This window comes from Lonchura striata, chromosome 1 (assembly GCF_046129695.1).
Source record: "Lonchura striata isolate bLonStr1 chromosome 1, bLonStr1.mat, whole genome shotgun sequence".
In the NCBI taxonomy this organism is placed as follows: Eukaryota; Metazoa; Chordata; class Aves; order Passeriformes; family Estrildidae; genus Lonchura; species Lonchura striata.
The window spans coordinates 23,275,602-23,293,645 of record NC_134603.1 but is presented as its reverse complement, the minus strand read 5'-3'; the positions used below and the strand labels follow the sequence as shown (position 1 = coordinate 23,293,645).

Sequence of the window (18,044 nt, the reverse complement as noted above, 5' to 3'; positions counted from 1 at the left end):
TTTCCTTATTGTTGTATTTGCTGAGCTGTTGTGGAAATCCCATTTATTTTTCCAGTGTGTTACCTACATGTTTTTTATTCCACTTTTTTTTTAACTATGTCTTGATGCTTATATATAATTTGTGTACTTTCTAAGGATGAGCCCTTCTTCTGGTACTTTATCTGTGTTACCTGTAAGGCACACGTGAGATTTTTCAGATGATTTTTTTCTTTTCTGCAGACATCTGGTTGTGTTGCCAGGCAAATGCAGGCCCATCATCATTCACACCTGGGTGATGTCCTGTGTTTTGGGAGTCCTCTGTTGGGGTAATTTGACATCCCAGGGTGATCAGAGGCTTAATTGGACCTCCTTGATGTAGACCTGTTTGAGGAGAAATTTAATATTTCATTTGAAAGAAATATATTAGTGAATCAATGATTTCATTCAGCTCCTAGGACTGTTTAAGGGCTATTCTGATCTCCAGAAAATGGGCTTTCAGTCAGCATCCCATTCTGTCATGTCTTCAGATGCTGGTGACTTTGTAAGCTTCAGAAAAGGAAACAGGTTGACAATAAATAGTTGTATGAAGAATGATCTAGTGTAGTTTTTTCCAGCCCTCTGTGGTGTCTGGTTGTTTCTAATATGGAAGACTCAAAACTTAGACCTGCTTTTGAAGTGAAAAAGACTACACTAGAACTGGCTTCAGATCTTACTAACCCAGGATTCAACAAAGGAAGTGTAAGAATAACTGCAAGAACCAGCACAGACTGGGGGTTGACCCAGCTCTGCAGAGAAGGACCAAGGAGTTTTGGGGGGCAACAAGCTGGCCATGAACCAGTAGTGTCCCTGTGGTATCCTGGGGTGCATCAGGAAAAGTGTGGCCAGCAGGTCGAGGGAGGTGATCCTGCCCCTCTGCTCGGCCCTAGTGAAGCCACGTCTGGAGAGCTGTGTCCAGTTCTGGACTCCTCAGTACAAGAAAGACAAGGAGCTACTGGAGAGGGTCAGTGGAGGGGCACAAAGATGATGAGGGGTCTGGAGCATCTGAGGAGACTGGGGGGCTGCACCTGAGAAGGGATCTCATCAACTATAGGTGTTGATGAGATCCCTTTTCATACCTCAAAGGCAGGTGCCAAGAGGATGGTGCCAGACTCTTTTCAGTGGTGCCCAGTGACAGGACAAGGAGCAATGGCCATAAACTAGAACACCTCAACAGGAGGGAGAACTTCTTGACACTGAAGAAAGCAGAGCTCTGGCACAGGCTGCCCGGAGAGGTTGTAGAGTGTCCCTCCTTGGAGACATTCAAATCCCACATGGACACATTCCTTTGTAATTCCCTGCCCTGGGAAAGGGGTTGGACTGGACGATCTCCAGAGATCCTTTCCAAGCCTAACAGTTTTGTGATTCTGTATTAAAAGTGAAGCCAAAAAGACAGAAACTACCTCTAGACTTAACCAACAGTAACACCTTGTCTTTTGTCTTTCTTTTCCTGTGCTCAGCCTTGAGCCATGGGTGGACGACTGAGTGCACTTCTGCTTTCTCTATTTCCTTCCTACAAGAAAACAGGGAATGAGTCCTTGTAGACTGAGACAAGCTGGATGCTCCTGCAAAGAGCTCATGTGACAGTATACACAGATCTAGTATTTTTGAACCCAGCAGAAAGCCTTTAGTTCAGGAAAGCAAAGTAGCATCCTTTCCACCCTACTCCAGCTATACTTACTGCTCTCTGTTTTCTGTAGAAAGTGTCCTGCAGATGTACCATTGATCATTGTTTGTCATATTATGGTCATATAGGGCTTTTACTTGATACTCAGTGATGTAATGTAATGTTTCTAGCAGGAAGAGTCTTCCCACTCAAGAGTGGTTTTCTTGCTATGTAGCAAGCATAGTCCAAGCAAACAGATCTAAGATGACAACATTGCTGACTCCTTTCTTTGCTGTGAAAATTGTTAGCTGCCACCAGGCCTATGGAGATAAACAGGAATTGTCAGTACCACCATTAATGCCCTTGCAGGTCTTCAAACAGCATTAACATGGACAAATGTCAGTGTAGGCATGACACATTTCAAACTAGAAATTGGCTGAGGGCTTTTTGTAGGGAGTAGCAAAGGTGATGGTGTTCTGTTTTGGTTTTTTTTTTTCTTTCCCTTCTATAGTCTCTTTTTTTTTTTTTTTTTTTGGTGTACATTCAGCTACTGTTGTGCATTTGCCCATGTGTTGAATGTGAATCCATGGGTCAGCAATTTCCAGAGAAGCCATGCCTGCCTTCTGATTGTCCTATATCAACAGTACAATATCCATAGTAATTTAATTAGTTTATTGTTTCCTTCTTGTAGTCTCCATTTCTGAGGAGATGCTTCAGTCTGTCATCACTCTTTTTAGCATTGGTCTTTTATGTAACATAATAATAAAAAGTAGAAATAGTTTTCCAGCCTATATACAACTTGAAATGCTTTTATGACTATTGCTATTTTTTCATCTGGCATAAAAGATTTTAATAGAGCCTTGGTCTTGGAGATAAAGTAGCTGCTAAGCAGCATGACTACCCATTACATGAAGGAATTATACCCTCTCTGTCAGCTTTATCTACAAGTTCTTTGAAAAACTTTCTGTCTTGTTCTTATGTCTTCTCTAAAATTACTCATATATCAGAAAATCAAGTAAACTTTTCCCCTTCTTCTCTTCCCCAACTTTCTCAGTCAATAGCCACTTGAGTTGAGAACATTGGCTCAGGATGAACTGTGTGTATTCTGACATTGTGACTGGGGACTGTTCTGGGGGAAGAATTGTGCTGGGGTTGGAGCTTTTTCAAGAAACACAAGAGTAGATCTGCTTTGGCTCTTGAGCAACAGGGAGGCTGACACCGCACTCCAAGGCCAGCAGACAGTTTGGGAGTCCTGTGGCAGCAGGGTGTGGGGCTCGGGGACAGGGGTGATGTGGCTGGGGGTGGCTGTGGGACCGTGTGTCATGGTCACGGTGCGGGGAAGCCGCGGGGCGCGGACGCTCTCCCGGGTGCTGCCAGGAGCCAGCACGGCCCAGGGCTGACACTGGGTGCTCTGTGGCAGCAGGCCCAGCAGGCACCCCTCTCATGGTGTGCTTCCCCTGCCATGGTGCAGGCAGCACAGCAAGGATTCATTTCCCATTTGCTACGGTCCCACACATAAGTGCTTTTCAGATTGCCTTGGAGCAAGAACTTCTTTCCCCTTCTAAACTAGCCCCAAGCATGCTTCATGAGACTGACTGCCAGGTTCTCCAGGTCTTCTGACATAGAAATCTAGTGTGATACTGTTTGAAAGTGTATTTTTGATGTGCTGGATAGAATTTTTTACTTTAGTATAGTTAGGACTATTCCTTTTAATCTTCCAAACTTTGTTGGTTTCTTGGTTTTGTCTCCTTTGTGTGAGAGCTGTCAGAGATGTGACATCCTTGCACTGTCTCAATTTATTTTAGCTGCAGTTCCCTAGCAGGGCATAGAAGTATGTTTACAGTGTCATCTCTGGGGGCCTGACACTATTTTGATTAAGGGTTGCTTTGGAGATTGTTCAGTGAATGGAGGTGAGATAAGTTAACTAAAAATATATAATTTTGGTATATGTCACATTGGTGATAGAGATGAAAGGTGTGAAAGAGATGGTGGTTATGTGTGTATCCACTTTATCACAAATTTTCTTGTGATAGTGGTATTCCCAAAGTGTGATGTGCAACAGCAGACAAGAAAGATGCCAAAAGATAGGGTGAAGTGATTGGATTTTTTTGATAGGAGGTGTTAATCACTGCCTACTTTGCAAGTCAGAGTGCTAACTACTGTGGGCTTTTTTCTACAAAAAATGCTACTATCTGCGCAGTAATCTAAGGTGGCACAATCTTGATTTCCTGACAAGTTTCCTCAAGCACTAAGAGTGTTAAAAAGTTTTCACATTCCTGTCATCCAAGGGTGGCTAATAGACACATCACTGAGGGTTATATTAGGTATTTCCAATACTAAGCTTAATTTGGAGCTATTTTGACCATTATGAAGACAGCACTTGGACATCCTGAAGGAGTTACCGTAGATAAAAGATGGTGTGTGATGGTTGAGAGCTTTCAGTTCTACCACAGAGATGGCTGTGGGTTTAATTTCTGCAGGGTTTTTGTGGTGCCCTCAGTAAGAGGGACTTGAGGCAGTGAATAGCCAGCACCATAACCCAAGCTGACCAAATCCAGAAACCAGCTATATAAACAGGAATATTTTCCAGAGGAAGAAGTTCTTATATTCCAACTATTTCACAGTATTCCTCTTAACAACATACTTGGAAGTCACACTCAGGACACTGTAGGCTTCTTCTTTCCAATCTTATTTGGATTTGGTGATGCTTTTTTTGTGCTTTTTAGGGAACAAGATGTTGTCTGAAATGCTGTTGCTATGTTCTGGAGAGGACTAGTGAGTGGTTTTTTTTGGTCTCTCAGTCGTATTTTCACGTCATTCTGAAAATACTACTGTCAGTTCAGCAAGGGAAGTGTCTTTTCCTTGTTTAGATCTATTCCATGCCAAGCAGAGACCTGTTTAGATAAAGCTAATTAGAAAGCGGGAACCATGGGGGATGTGTCTTAGCCAGTACCCAAATCAAGCCTAAATGGTAGTTGCTTCAACTTTTTGGGGATTGTCAGAATTCCCCTGAGGCTGTGTGGAAGAAAAGCTGGGTACCTGTGGTGCAAATCTAGTGACTAGTCCAGGGATTAGATTAGTTGCCCATTTTTTGAGAGAATGTGGATCTGCATCCTTCTTAGCCAAAGAGGTTCAAACTGCAATGCTCTCCATTATGTCTGGCAGACAAAACTATTGCCTGAAGCAAAGGTGGCATCTAAGGATTTGGAGGAACAGTTGTGATTAAATAGGACTTTTCATTTCATAAAAAGAAAAAAATACATTTGTGTACATATGTTTTATCAGATCTCTAATCTGATAATCAATTTTAATTTCCTTGCCTGTGAAACTTTGTGTAATATGGAGGAACTTCAGAAGATAAAGTAGGTTGAGATATCCAGTGAGCCATTATTTCCCAAAGAAAACGCTTGAATCAGAGCCAGAAAAATTTTCCTCCTGGATGCCTTTCCACACCTCTGTTTTGAAGCAGGATGTTGATTTTTTTTGATCTTTGAGTTGCATTTCAGGAAAATACCTGATTCTTGTTGTGAGGTCTTCATTCTAGAAGTTGTGTTGTAATTTTGCTATCTCTGAAAGTTTTTGTTTTCCAGTACTATTCTGTGCCAGTATCTTTTTTAATGATTCTAAATTTTCTTTTCTACCATGCAGAGATTGTTTTAGTTGTTGTCTTGTTAATGCTCCTCTTTTAAATGCCAAATGTATGTAATTCTTGATAATGACTTCAAAACATTATTATTGTGCTCGTATTTTCAGCCTGTCTTCTTTCTTTAAAAAAACAAATTAAAATATCAGTTTGGAATGAGTGAGTCATACTATTCTGTTGTAGGAGCATTTTATTTGTTAGGAACTATTCTTATGCACATTTGCTGGATTTATTACCCAAGGGTTACTTGGGTAACTGATGCCTGTAATGAGCAGAACACATTGAGATTCCTAAGGAGTGGTCCAAGGATGGGTCAATTCTTTTTTCCTCTTTCAGGCCTTGCTAATAATTTAGTCTCTTTCCTGTGTCTTCTTCCTTTCATTATCACTCAAGGATATTTATTAGACATGTCCATTTCCTTATTCTAAAGGAGGCTTCATACTTCAGCAGGGCTTTGAATGTGGAGGAAATTAAATTTAAGGTAATCTTTAGGGAGTGTTTTGTCCTCTTACTCAGTTCAAAAGAAAAGGGCTTCTGAATTATGTGGAGTTTAAAGCCATGTGAATTCCTAGTGACTGAAACATAAAGTAGTAGTAATCTTCCTGTAGACAGAAACTGCTTAGTTTTTAGAATTCAACAGATGTGCTGTAGAAGAGAAATTCTCTTGAAGCAGTATGTGACAGGCAAAAACTGTTCAGTTCACATGATTTAAGTAAGGATAAAGAAGTGTATTGATTTATTTATGGTGTGTAATTAACTAGTAATCGTTGAACTATACTTTTAGGCTTAATATCAACAGTACAACAGACAACCACAATACTAGCATTTATAAAATGGTAACATGCAACTATAAATTTCTAAATCACTTTCTGTAACTGATGCAGTGTGTGTCATGTGCACACAGCCATGCATCTCACAGGCCATGGGTGTGTAAGTTACCCTTATCTGAGTGTACAGGACCCTCTGTCCACACACCCATGCTGTTGGAGACTTGGGTTACCTCCATATGAGCCTGGGGCCCCACCAACACCTCCTGCCACACCCAGGAGGAGACTCTGTGCCCCAGGGTGTTGGTTCTGGGGATGCCCCATCCATGGTGGCTCTGGGGAAGCTGGAGGTAGCTGTTGAGGGTAACCACAGGGGGTGGCACTGCCAAGCTCCAGCAGAGCCCCTGATGCTGTGGGACCTCATCAGAGCCCATGGCACTGGGGTCTGCCCATGTCACACAGGCCTGATGGCTGCTGCTTACACTCCAGACTTTCTATCCCTATTGCAAGCCATTAAAGTGTTTTCATACCTCTTTTCAGGAAGGGTTCTTCTGTTTGAAAAGTGTCATGGTAATTTCCTGGCTCCTACTTACAGCAGCTGATGCACTCTCTTCCTTTTTCATGAGATCCCTTGAGGCAAGTATCCCCTTGACAGTTTGGGTGCACTGTTTGCATCTTTATCTTAGTAGGCATTGTCATCTAGGCCCCTTGCCTAGGGTGGGCTGTGCAACCATCTCTACCTTGGTGATGTCATAACAAAAAATGTAATTGGTCTGAAAGATTTCACAGGTCAATGAAGTGTTACATTTTGTCTCCAGGTGCTGAAGAAGATGAGGATAGTGCAGTGATAACAACATCCAGAACAGTTCCAAAGTTACCGACAACTAGTGATGCACCCAGGGCTGAGACCACCACAGTGAAAATGCAGACCAAGGTGCCTGCACAAACAAAGGTGCGTGTCTGGAGAGCAAGACCTTTAAAATGATTCCACTGTACATTCTTGATGGTTTGATGTTAAGTCTTCTATTTATATGGATTAAAAAGCACCCCTAAACTTTACTTATTAGTACAGCCTGCTAAATGACACCAGAGCTGTTTGTTTTCATTCCTGCTAGAAAGCCTGTATGGCAACATCTGGATTTCACATGAAAGGAGAGGTGCAAAATAATGTATCATGATATCTTTGAGTCTGAGCTGTACATTTTTTATATTTCAAAAAGAGTTACTCAAAAATACTTTACGAAACTTTCCTTCTCAAAGGAGAATGCTGTATGGTTTGGCTGTAGTTTGAGCACTTTGCAGGTTCCGTTCAGTATTTTAGTATTTCCTTCTACCACCATAGATGATATTGTCTAAGTTACTCTTAAAGGTGTTCTGCATATAACATTATCTGATTTGTTAATTTTAGAGTTGTTATTTCTTTCAGAGGCTGTTATTCTGATACACACAGGCAATATTAAGAGGTGTTGGCTAAATGTACTTTTGGAGGTTTTAAACTTCTGGGCAGTGTTTTTCATTCTGACATGATGACAACAAATAGATCAAATTACAATGTCTAGACCAGTTTTCTGTGCTCGAAAAGCTTCCTGTGTGTTGTGTTGGTATTGTGCGGTATGTGCGTGGAGCCACAGCTATGTGACTGCCCACGGCAGGCAGTGACTGTGCCAACTTCTGGTCTGCCCTCTCTGTAAGCAGTGCTCAATTTTCTTTTTTTGTATCACAGTCACCTGAAGAAATTGATAAAGAGGAAAGGCCTGAGATAGATGCCAAGAAGAAAAGTGATGAGCCAGGGGATGACACCGACGTGTTCACTCAGAAGCATTCAGAAAACCTCTTCCAGAGAACAGAAGTTCTGGCAGGTGAGGCAGTGTTTGCCAAGGTCTATCTCACCAGAAATAAAACAGAAAACAGAGGATCCGAATCAAGCAATACAAGCTCAGCATCTGAATTTTCTTGTCAGATTCATACTGTTAAACACATTAGTACTAAGCACATTCATAGTGGGTAGCCAGTAGTTGATTTGATGAGAATAAATTTGGCATCTTGGGGAAATACTTAATAGCGAAGTCTGTTGCTAATTGATTTGATGCCCACAAGTTGAACACTGCCAGCTGAGTATCGGGAGCTTTTACAGCTTAGAAAAGGAGCTGGAATGTGATTGATGCTTGTCATGAAGAAATGTATTTCTCACCTCCCAAGAACACATTGCTGTCTGGTCAATGTGGTGCAGATGAACGCTGCTTGGGAGGAGCTTGTGGGTGGATGGAAAGGGACAGATAGGTACAATCCATTAGGGTACAGAAATCCCTTAAGATAAAGAGGGTCTATGCATAATCCAGGGAGGCGCACAAGCTGGCCATCAATGGTTTCACTAACTTGTGAGATTATTTTTGGTTTAAGGACAGGCTTTACAGGTATACTTTCCCCCCCCCCCACCAATGTATTTGGAAAGGGAGTTGGGAGCCCTGAAAGTCACAGTTTCGGACCACATCTTCCTATGAGCATCAAAAAATGAAATGACCTTAAATCCACATCAGTGGCAACATGTGGGTTTCCTCTTGAAGTCTGGTTGGGAGTTGACACTCATAAACATGTGAAGTGTTCTCTCCTATTATTGATCAAGAGGAAGTTTATTTCAGTGTAGAGTCAGAGCAAAAACTACAGAGAAAAGTAAAAGCCCATTTCTTAGCTAGGGTAACAAAATCTTTTAATGTTGAAAATGTAACTGTTGAAAAATTAGTTTGAAAGACAGCTTCATGCTCTGGCAGTACTAGTGGTCTTCTTAGTTGAGGTTATGAAAAAACTTTAATAACTCTTTTAAAAATGGGTTGTTGGATCTCTGACTTGTAAGTGGAATGTGATTTTAAATGATTGCCTTCATGAATGCAAACAAGCTTTCTGACAGTATATTTCAGGATACTAATAATGAAGACAGTTGCATAATGGGAGCCCTTTCCTGCAATTTGAAAATAATAGCAAACTTATTGTGTGAGATGAAAAAGAAGTATGGTGCTAAGCTTGTTTACTGGCATATTGTGAATCTCTGTTTCTTTGATTACAGCTGTTATTGCTGGCGGAGTTATTGGTTTTCTTTTTGCAATCTTCCTTATCCTGCTGCTGGTGTATCGCATGAGAAAGAAGGATGAAGGCAGTTACGACCTTGGTGAACGTAAACCATCCTGTGCTGCTTATCAAAAGGCACCAACTAAGGAGTTTTATGCATAAAATTCCTATTTAGTGTCTCTATTTATGAGATCACTGAACTTTTTTAAATAAAGCTTTTGCATAGAATAATGAAGTTTTTTTTTCATTAAAGAGCCGTTATGGCACCTTTATGATAAAACCCCATTGTATTTAAAACTTTTCACATATTCGTTTAAAAATGTAAAATTAAACCTTAACATTTGCAGTGTTCTGTGAATAACAGTGGCAAAGCATTATTTTATAAAACCATTGATGTTCACTGAATGATTTTTAAAACTTTATGCATAAATATAAAATAATGAAAATTATTGTTTTATCATATGGTTCAATGAAAGTTGTTTAATTTTGGTCAGCATGTCTCAGATTGATCTTACAAGTTAGTTTTTATTTCATTAATTTATCTGTTTCCAAAAAATGCCTTTTTGTAGTTGTCATGGTGCAATTTGTCTTCAGATAATTCAGATAACAGTAACTTCTAGTGTAAATGTAATTTTTCAGCTATGTAAACTTCAATCTCCACTTTGTATGAATTTAAGTGTCAGAATATCAATTTTACACTTTTCATTGTTTCTCAGCGTACCTGTAGCTTCAGTGAGATTTGTAACAGCAAATTAATGTGTAAAATTGGATTATTACTATAAACTGTATAGTCATATTCTTACTAAACAAATCTCCTGTAAGGAAGATTTGTAGTAAGCTACTGACAAACCTAAGCAAACCCAAAGACTCTAACAGTATTTTGAGAAGTTGCTGCAGATTTCTATGGCCACTGTATTTGTTAATTATTTGCAATTTGAAGGTACAAGTAGAGGTTTAAATTTTTGTTCTTTAAAAATGCATTTAAGTTGTAAACGTCTTTAAAGCCTTTGAAGTGCCTATGATTATATGTGACTCGTTGCAGACTGGTGTTAATGAGTATATAACAGTAAAAGAAAATGTTGGTATTTTATAAGCACAGACAATTCTAATGGTAACTTTTGTAGTCTTACATGGATAGACATAATTGTAATTTGGGAACATAAACACTACTGAATAAATCATGTGGCCTAATACTGAGAATTCTATTGTGATATACTTTGTATGTTTTTTCATTTTATGTCTGTTTGCTTATGTTTTAATGTCAAGAGTACATCTAGTAGATCTTAAAAGTCCAGACCAAAAAAGAAAGGCTGTTGATCAGGGTGATCCTCACACCAGAGTTATTGCTAAGGTGGCAGAGAGAAGTGGGAATATTTTAAGTCTTGCATCTGGTGTATTAGCTGTGAGACATTCAACTTTTGCATTATGTTTAATGGCAGTGTGGACACAGGCCTGTTCTTCCTTCAAATGTTGTTTTCCCTACTGTAAAATTCAGAGTACCCCAGTTCACTTACTGTGTGTATTTGTTTTTGATTTGTTGCTCATGTTTGTGTTTTCCCTGTCCTTTTGAAGAATTTTGGTTTATTCTGCTCAGACTCCAGCAAAAGAGTTGCGACAAGTGGAATATTTTCATAAGAGAAGAAAGAAATATCCCAGGTAGAAGAGAGAAGTGTCTGTTGCTTAGACCCTAGATAGGTGCTGGATAGAGGGACACAGGGAGAAGGCGACAGTCTGCCTACTTATATTATGCTTTGTAACAGACAAATGGCTTCGTCTTCAGCTCTGTTGACCCTCCTCATTTTTTATTTTTGAGATTCCCAAAATACAGTTGTTCAGGATGTCAAGCTGAAGTGCTTTTCGGAAATGGCAATGTATTGTAAATAAGATCTGGTAGCTCTTCTGATAAGAGTTGTGCAACTTGTACTTGTTGCTGTCCCAAGTTCAGTGGTCATTTAGGAACCAACAAAAGCTATCCTGTGCTAAAATATTTAATATATTGCTTTTTACTTATACTTAACTGGCAAGTTTTTCAAAGCCATACAAGTTCAGCAAGTAAAAACAGGGTAAGAATTTAACAGGTATATCTTGTGCAATATTTAGTGAACTTCAATTAGTAAAATAACTGCTTGAAATAACTGTGCCAAGAAAAGAAAATTTCTGGCAAATGCTGTGCCACTGCTGTAAAATAAAGCATTTGTTAAAGTGCCAAAATAAAGTCTACTATGCCTAAACTAATACTTTATTTGTATAGTCTGACATCCAGTTTTTTGAAGGCCATTTTGCTTAATGTAGTAGATCTGAATTTCTTTCAAGGGTGCAATGAATATTGCTGTAAGTATAGCTATAAATATTAAACACCAGATAAACTGTCTTCTTCATAAGCAAATGGATGATAAGTAGCTGTTTTGATTTTATGTATGTATATATGCCTCTGTGTCTGCTGTACAGGCCACTTTATCCAACATAGACATCTGTTGTAATTATGCAGACTACCAAGTATTATGCTTGTCTGGTTCCTCCTGCATTTGTTTACAAACAGAAGCAAAGGTAAATTTTCAGCTTTATTTCACCATTCGCCTTTTTGTCCCCTGCACATTCGTTATCTACTCTGTTATATGCAGAAGAGGTTTAATTCTTCAGCTGTATACACGGACCTGAAATGTTGCATCTTCCCACTTTCCCTAACAAAAACCTGAAACTTTTGAACATGCAGTAGGCGTGTTAATAGGATTTATCATCTCATGATCTCTGCCTTTCTGTTATCAGTGCCAAACTGTACTATTAGGGAAAAATTCTAACAGAGCTATCATCTCAGTTATAAACATAAGTTCAGTTTTCATCAGTCTGAAAACCAGTCTGATGCAGACATCCGACTCCCAGCAATGCCGTTCTGAAGAAATTGGCAGCCCATGTGTGTCTCTTATGCTGAGGCTTCCTAGCACGAGTTGGTATTCAGTTTCCTTTCCCTTTTGTTCTCTGCTTCCTGGATGTGTTTCTAGCAATACTCTGGCTACTCGTGGATGTTGCTGGGCAGCTGGCAGTCTCGGTGCCAGGCTGTGGTGCTGCGCCACCTGCCCTCAGCTAACCATGGCTTTTCCTAGAGACCCTTGGCTCTGCTCTGCCAGAGCCACTCTAGCAGCTCTGGAATTCCTCAGCAATCTGATACAGTGTCTCCTTGTGATTGATAAGCTCTAGTGTTTATCAAAATGTCACTTTGCTTTGATTTACCTTGGTGTCACTTTGCTTTGATTTACCTTGGGTTATAAATTGTTACTTCCTCTTAGATTCTTAGTAAAAGAAGCCAAATACAACTAGGGTGAAGCTTACGTGAAAGAAGGCTCTTGCCTCTGCTTTATTCATGGCAAAATAACTTCAGAAGTTGAGTACATGGTTCCTCTGCTTGCCAGCTTTATGAGTGAATTGTAGCTCACGTTTTCAAGCTGCATAGTTAGTTTTTTCTTCACTTTGAGCATTGCACTTCACTGAAATAGGATAAATTAAAATAAAAATTGTTCTCTTGCATCTCCTAACAAGACAGTAACATATTTGTAACTTTGACTAGTTGTTCCTTTTTTTTACTTAAAGCTAAGTATTGATAGGGTGGTGAAGTGCAATCTTAAATGATAGATACTATTCTTCAGCCACATAATGGAATACAGGAAACTTTTGTAAGGAAACAAGTATCCAGATAAACATTAAATAAAAACTATTGGAGTGAGGCAGATGATGGTATTATGCTGAGTATTCATGTATTTTGTTTAAGTAAGCAGAAGGGAGGAGGAATCCAAGGAGGAAAGCTCTCTGTGGAAACTATTATTCTTATAGATGGAAAAGAAATAATATAGCAAATTTTTTTAGACTTCCAATCAGTTATATTTGTTGATTAGCACTTGCTTAATCAGACTGGCATAATTTCTGTTAAGGAAATACTTGTTGTCCACTTTTAATGAGCATTAATATTAATTTTGTTACACTTAAGCTCTTGGCTGTGTATCCCAGAGCTCTGAACCTTGGTGTGAAAACTCCGTCCTGGGAACCTTTAGAGTATTGCCTTTCCAAAACTTTCACCAGACTGAGTGAGCACAACTTTGCTGTACAGTTCATCTGAGAAAAGACACAGCTAGTACACCACTTCCTGGCATGTCTTCTGGTTCTGGGATGGTTCGTGGCTGGAGCAGGAGAGGGGATGCTGACATGTGCATTTGATTTCCTCACAGCTCTCAGGCTGACCAGGCACTGGGTTCAGCTGCGTGGGTGGGAGTGGGGGAGCTGTAACCCAACACTGCCAGGGGAAAAAAGGATGCTTTGCTGAGGTTTCTTCCTCTGTGAAGTTAAGTAAGTTGTGTATTTTTTGCTTTGAAATCAAATAAATGATAAAATTTGAGCTCAGTAGAGCTAGAAATGGAGATGTGGGTGCCTGCCCTGACCCCTGTGAACTAATTTCACATGTGCATCAGATGTGCCAAGTAGCTGCTTATGTGGGTGGAAATCTGAAAATCCCTCTGTACTTGCAGTATCTGAGTTTTAGTTTATAGTGGGAATGAGGGGGAGGGGACAGGGCTCCTTTAAAACTGCAGACATTAATTGGGGGTGAGTGGAAAGAAGGCAGGAAGAGAAACTGTCCTGACAGCCCCCGTTTTCCACTGAAAGTTGCAAGGCATTTTGTTTTCTTGAGTTGTTACCATTGCACTGAAATTGTCCTTCATAGAGAGAATCTGTAGGCAGGAAAGCGAGCAGGTGCTGGTGTCACACCCCGAGGGATGCTCCTGGATGGACACAGCTTCCCAGCACATCAGAGATGTTCCCAACCACAGCTTCTGCTGGTGGCTCTACCCTGGAATTCTGGCTACAGCAAAGCAGCTGAAGGACCTGCAGGATTGACCCTGTGCATATCCTGCTGCCCACACGAGGTGCTGGGAGGCTGACGGGAGGCAGTGGCTGGGGTGCCACGCTGCACATGGAAGGCTCTGGGCTGTGTCCGTGGCAGGTGGGAAGAAAAGGATGAGATGTGCAACAGGGGCTTTGCAGTCGAGACATGCTGCCTATTGAAGCAACTTTCCATTTCTTTCCCATGCTTGGAAGATGTCATATTTTCACTCCATTGGACTCTTTTGATAGATCTTTTGGTGGCATAGTTTGCACAACTCTAGTTTTTTTAATTCACATTGCAGCTTTAAATCTGTAGATATAATAGATCTGTAGAATGCCATCGTTTTACTGGGCCTGAGTGCCACTGTCTCTCATGACTAAAGGTCAGGTCCAAAGAATTCCTCCATCCTGGCAGTTCAGCCCTGGCCTGGAATGAGAAGAAGTAGGAATGTTTGTGAAAAACTTTTGGAAAAATATTGCAAAACCTGTAATAGTTCAATGAAAATAAACATAGCGCAAGTTCTCTGTAGGGGGTGACTTTAATTAATTTAGATTTCTTCTGGGTTTTTTCCCATGGATTTTTATTTGATGAATGCAGAGGAAGCTTCTGATATTTTTCTATGTTTAATCCAAGTGCTGACGTATAAGAAACAATAATTCCACCAGGCAACCTACTTGGAAGTTTATCTAGTGGTGGGAAACTAAGCTCACTGGAGGAAAAAGCTGTGTCCTACTTACCCACCCACCTTGTATGGCCATATGTAGTACTAGAGTGTAAACACAATTTGGTACCCATTTTCCTAAGTTCCTGTGGTGGAATAGGAGCTTTTTCTAAACACTGCAGGTCCCCAGAGGATACCAAAGAGAAATGAGAACAGACTTTCTTTTTGATGTTTTTGTGTCATAACCCATAATACTAACACTCATCTCCTTCCTACTCCCCTTTCTAAGTATAGCAGCAGGGAGAAGTCAACAACCATCACACTAAATGGTACTGAAAGAATGTAAAACAGCCCAAAGTGCAGTTTTCATCATTCATCCCTATAATTTTCAATACCACAGAGCTAACACATGAGTTTCTTATGAAAGGAATGGAAGCAGAACATGTGCTTTCTTCTAGACCAGCCCAAAGTGCCAGATGAGTTAATGCTGACTTGGGAAAAGTCTCAGATGGCAAAGGGAATGGCTCACTCCTGCTCAGACCAAAAAGCCTGAATGAAGGACCCTGCCTTGCTGTATTGCCTCACTGCCAGGCTGGAGAGCCAAAACTTCAGGAGCAGTCCTAGTGAAACTTCATGATCTGAGCTCCATCCCATAGGAAAACCTTCCCTGAGAATCACTGTAAGCTTAAATTATTGACTACAATCAAAACAGCAGCTAGAAACTTGTATTTAAATAAATCATCAGCTTTCACCCTGTTTTGCATTTGCTCAGATATTTTCCTAAAGAAAATTAATTTTTATTGGCTGGTAAACAAGATGGTTTGTTAACTCACAATTTATTTAATCTTTGCACTAAATTTTACTCTGCAGTAGTACAGACTATTTTCATACTTACACCATTACAAAGCTTAACTTCCATTATTTATATTTTAGTTTTTCCATTCCGTTATGTTAAAATGGTAAATATTTATTTAATAGCTAATTCAGTCTATAGCTTTTGTTTCAACTTGCTTTTCAATGTAAATTGAGAATTCATTATGAATGCATGAAATTAGCATTTCTTATAAAATAAAATACATTAGGCCCATCAGAACAAAGATAAGCAAAACTATTTTTACTATAAAGCAAATAGTGCAATTATTGTAACTTATTTATTACACAGAAGCATTTCTGCTAGTTACTGAATTGAGTAATTCCAATCACAATGTCTCTTAATACTTTAGAACCAGCAACTCTCAATCTGTCTTCTTCTTTTACCATAAGTAGGAGAAGTATAAGCTTTCCTCTTTCTCAGCTTCTAAGTGGTTTTATAAAAAAAAAAAAAAAAACCGAAAAAAAAAAAAAACCTGAAAATAAATTATACCCAGAGAAGAGCTGTCAAAGTGTCTAAAGTTAAGTTTTCTTTTATCATCTCAAAAATGGGTTACAGGTGCCCAGCCATGTGACTTCTCCCAGTTCATGGTTTGATTTTTGTAACAGCTCTAGCAATAAAAATCAAATTTTTCTCATCCAGTCTGTGCTTTTTATCACACACTTTCAGCCACTAAAAGCCAAGCCGAATTTTACTTAAGCCTTTCCTAATGGGACTTTTAATGTAGATTCTGAAATTCCATAGACTTGTTCACCTCTGGCTCTTCTAAGAAGTGCTGTACCTGTTCTTAAAGAAGCAATATGTTCTTTTAGACAATCTGTCAGTTTATAAACTTTGCACTTTTCAGTATGTTTATGAAAACTTTCAGAGCATGATCAGACAGTCTGCAATTTTGAATAGGAATCACACCACCTTCTAAATATATACCACAGAGGATCAGGACTCCAAAATTTTAGTTAGTTTTGGAAGTAACACATTAACTCTTTTGCAGATTCACATTTTTTTTTATGTTTAAATGATTAATGTGCAACTTGAATAGCCTGTTGAGAGTCTTGTAGTTAAACCTAGAATGAGATATTGGTGAAGCTAGGTCTCAAGGCATGAATCCACACATTGAGTTTTGTCTGTGCTCAAAACCTGTCACAAAATAAAGTACCCTCACTTTGGGCCTGTTCAGATGATAACAAGCTATTTTAGCACTGAGTTTCTGTACATCTGTCTAGTATCTGCCACTCCAAGAACATTTCCCTTCCCAGTAAAATGGCTGGCTGAAGCTTACTGAGAGAAGTCACACTTCTACTCAGCCTCCCATCTGCCTGTTAGAGGGAGGTTTTATGTTCACGTCCTGTATGAACACTATAATGTGTTCATAGAATCATGGGATGGTCTGGGTTAGAAGGGACCTTAAAGATTATCTAGTTACAACCCCCCTGCCCTAGGTAGGGACCGCTTCCACTAGCCCAGGTTACTCAGAGCCCCATCGTGGCCTTAAACACCTCCAGTGATGGGCATAGGGGTCTGTTCAATACAGTTCAATTGAGGCCAAGTCCAGAAATAAAACATGTATTTTATCTGCATTTTTAAAACTATCCATGGATTTAAACTTGTCTGGGACAAATATGGGTGGAATAAGTCAAATTTGGATTTTGAGAAATTTGAACCTGGGTTTTATCCTTGCTAAAATACTAAGAATGAAGCTAGCTCTAGGGAAGAGAGTTCTTGAGAGAAACTGTAATTTAATTGCTGCATTGTAAGGAAAGCTCTTTAGGGCAGTATTTAAGGTATTTTTAATGCAAATATGGGATAATTGATGTCAGACATTCAAATACTTTTGTATACTGCTGGGCCAATTGCTACTGAAAACTGAAAATCCACAGGAATGAACAGGGTTCCTTGCATGTCTGGTTTTATATCAGGTGCCCGTGCTCTGTTTTCCCTCCATGGCAGCACAAGTCACACAGTTTATAAGGAGATTCAAGTAGGAACATGTTCCACCAATTTTTACCAAAATTCTGTCTGTGGTATGGCAAACCCATTGCCCCAGTAAGAAAACGTAATAGTCTGCAGGAGAAATCACCCTGCCAGACTGTGTCTTTAGTAGCAAGTTTTGCTGCCAGAACTTTTGTGGGGTCATGAGTTGCAGACCTTTTTATGTCCCTGGAGCACGTGTGTTCACCATGGTTTTTTGGAGATGCTCTGTGCCTCTCTGCAAGAGGCTGTAACAGCAGAAGGGCTTGCAGTTGCCAGGAGCAGTGGCATACAGTGGCATTTTGCTGCTGGCTATTTTGGGTGATGTTATTCAGAGAGGAGACTTAACTTTGGCAGGAGAAGGCTCATTTTGTTGGCTTGTATCAACTTTTGTTGGCTTGTATCAGCAATGCAGAGAAACTTGAGGTGAGTAAGGCTGACTTCTGACTGTGAACCTGCATTGCACTGGCCAGGCTGCAGCTACAATGCAGCCCAAGCTAGGACCCCCTACCAGCCCACTGCTGGCAGATGTTCTCACCTGATGATATGATCTTGATACCTGAAATAAGCAAGTCTCTGA

The 18,044-nt window shown here is 39.9% G+C and overlaps 1 protein-coding gene across 1 annotated transcript in view; it reads left to right on the top strand.

Annotated features, from left to right (window-relative positions):
• Window positions 1-11,329, top strand: part of SDC2 (syndecan 2) — a 60,509-nt gene extending 49,180 nt beyond the window's left edge. Inside the window, exons 3-5 of the mRNA XM_021543247.2 lie at window positions 6,850-6,983; window positions 7,755-7,890; window positions 9,093-11,329. Of these exons, the coding sequence (XP_021398922.1) occupies window positions 6,850-6,983; window positions 7,755-7,890; window positions 9,093-9,256 (434 nt within the window). The 3' untranslated portion in view covers window positions 9,257-11,329. The remainder of the gene's footprint in view (window positions 1-6,849; window positions 6,984-7,754; window positions 7,891-9,092) is intronic.
• Window positions 11,330-18,044: the final 6,715 nt, after the last annotated feature.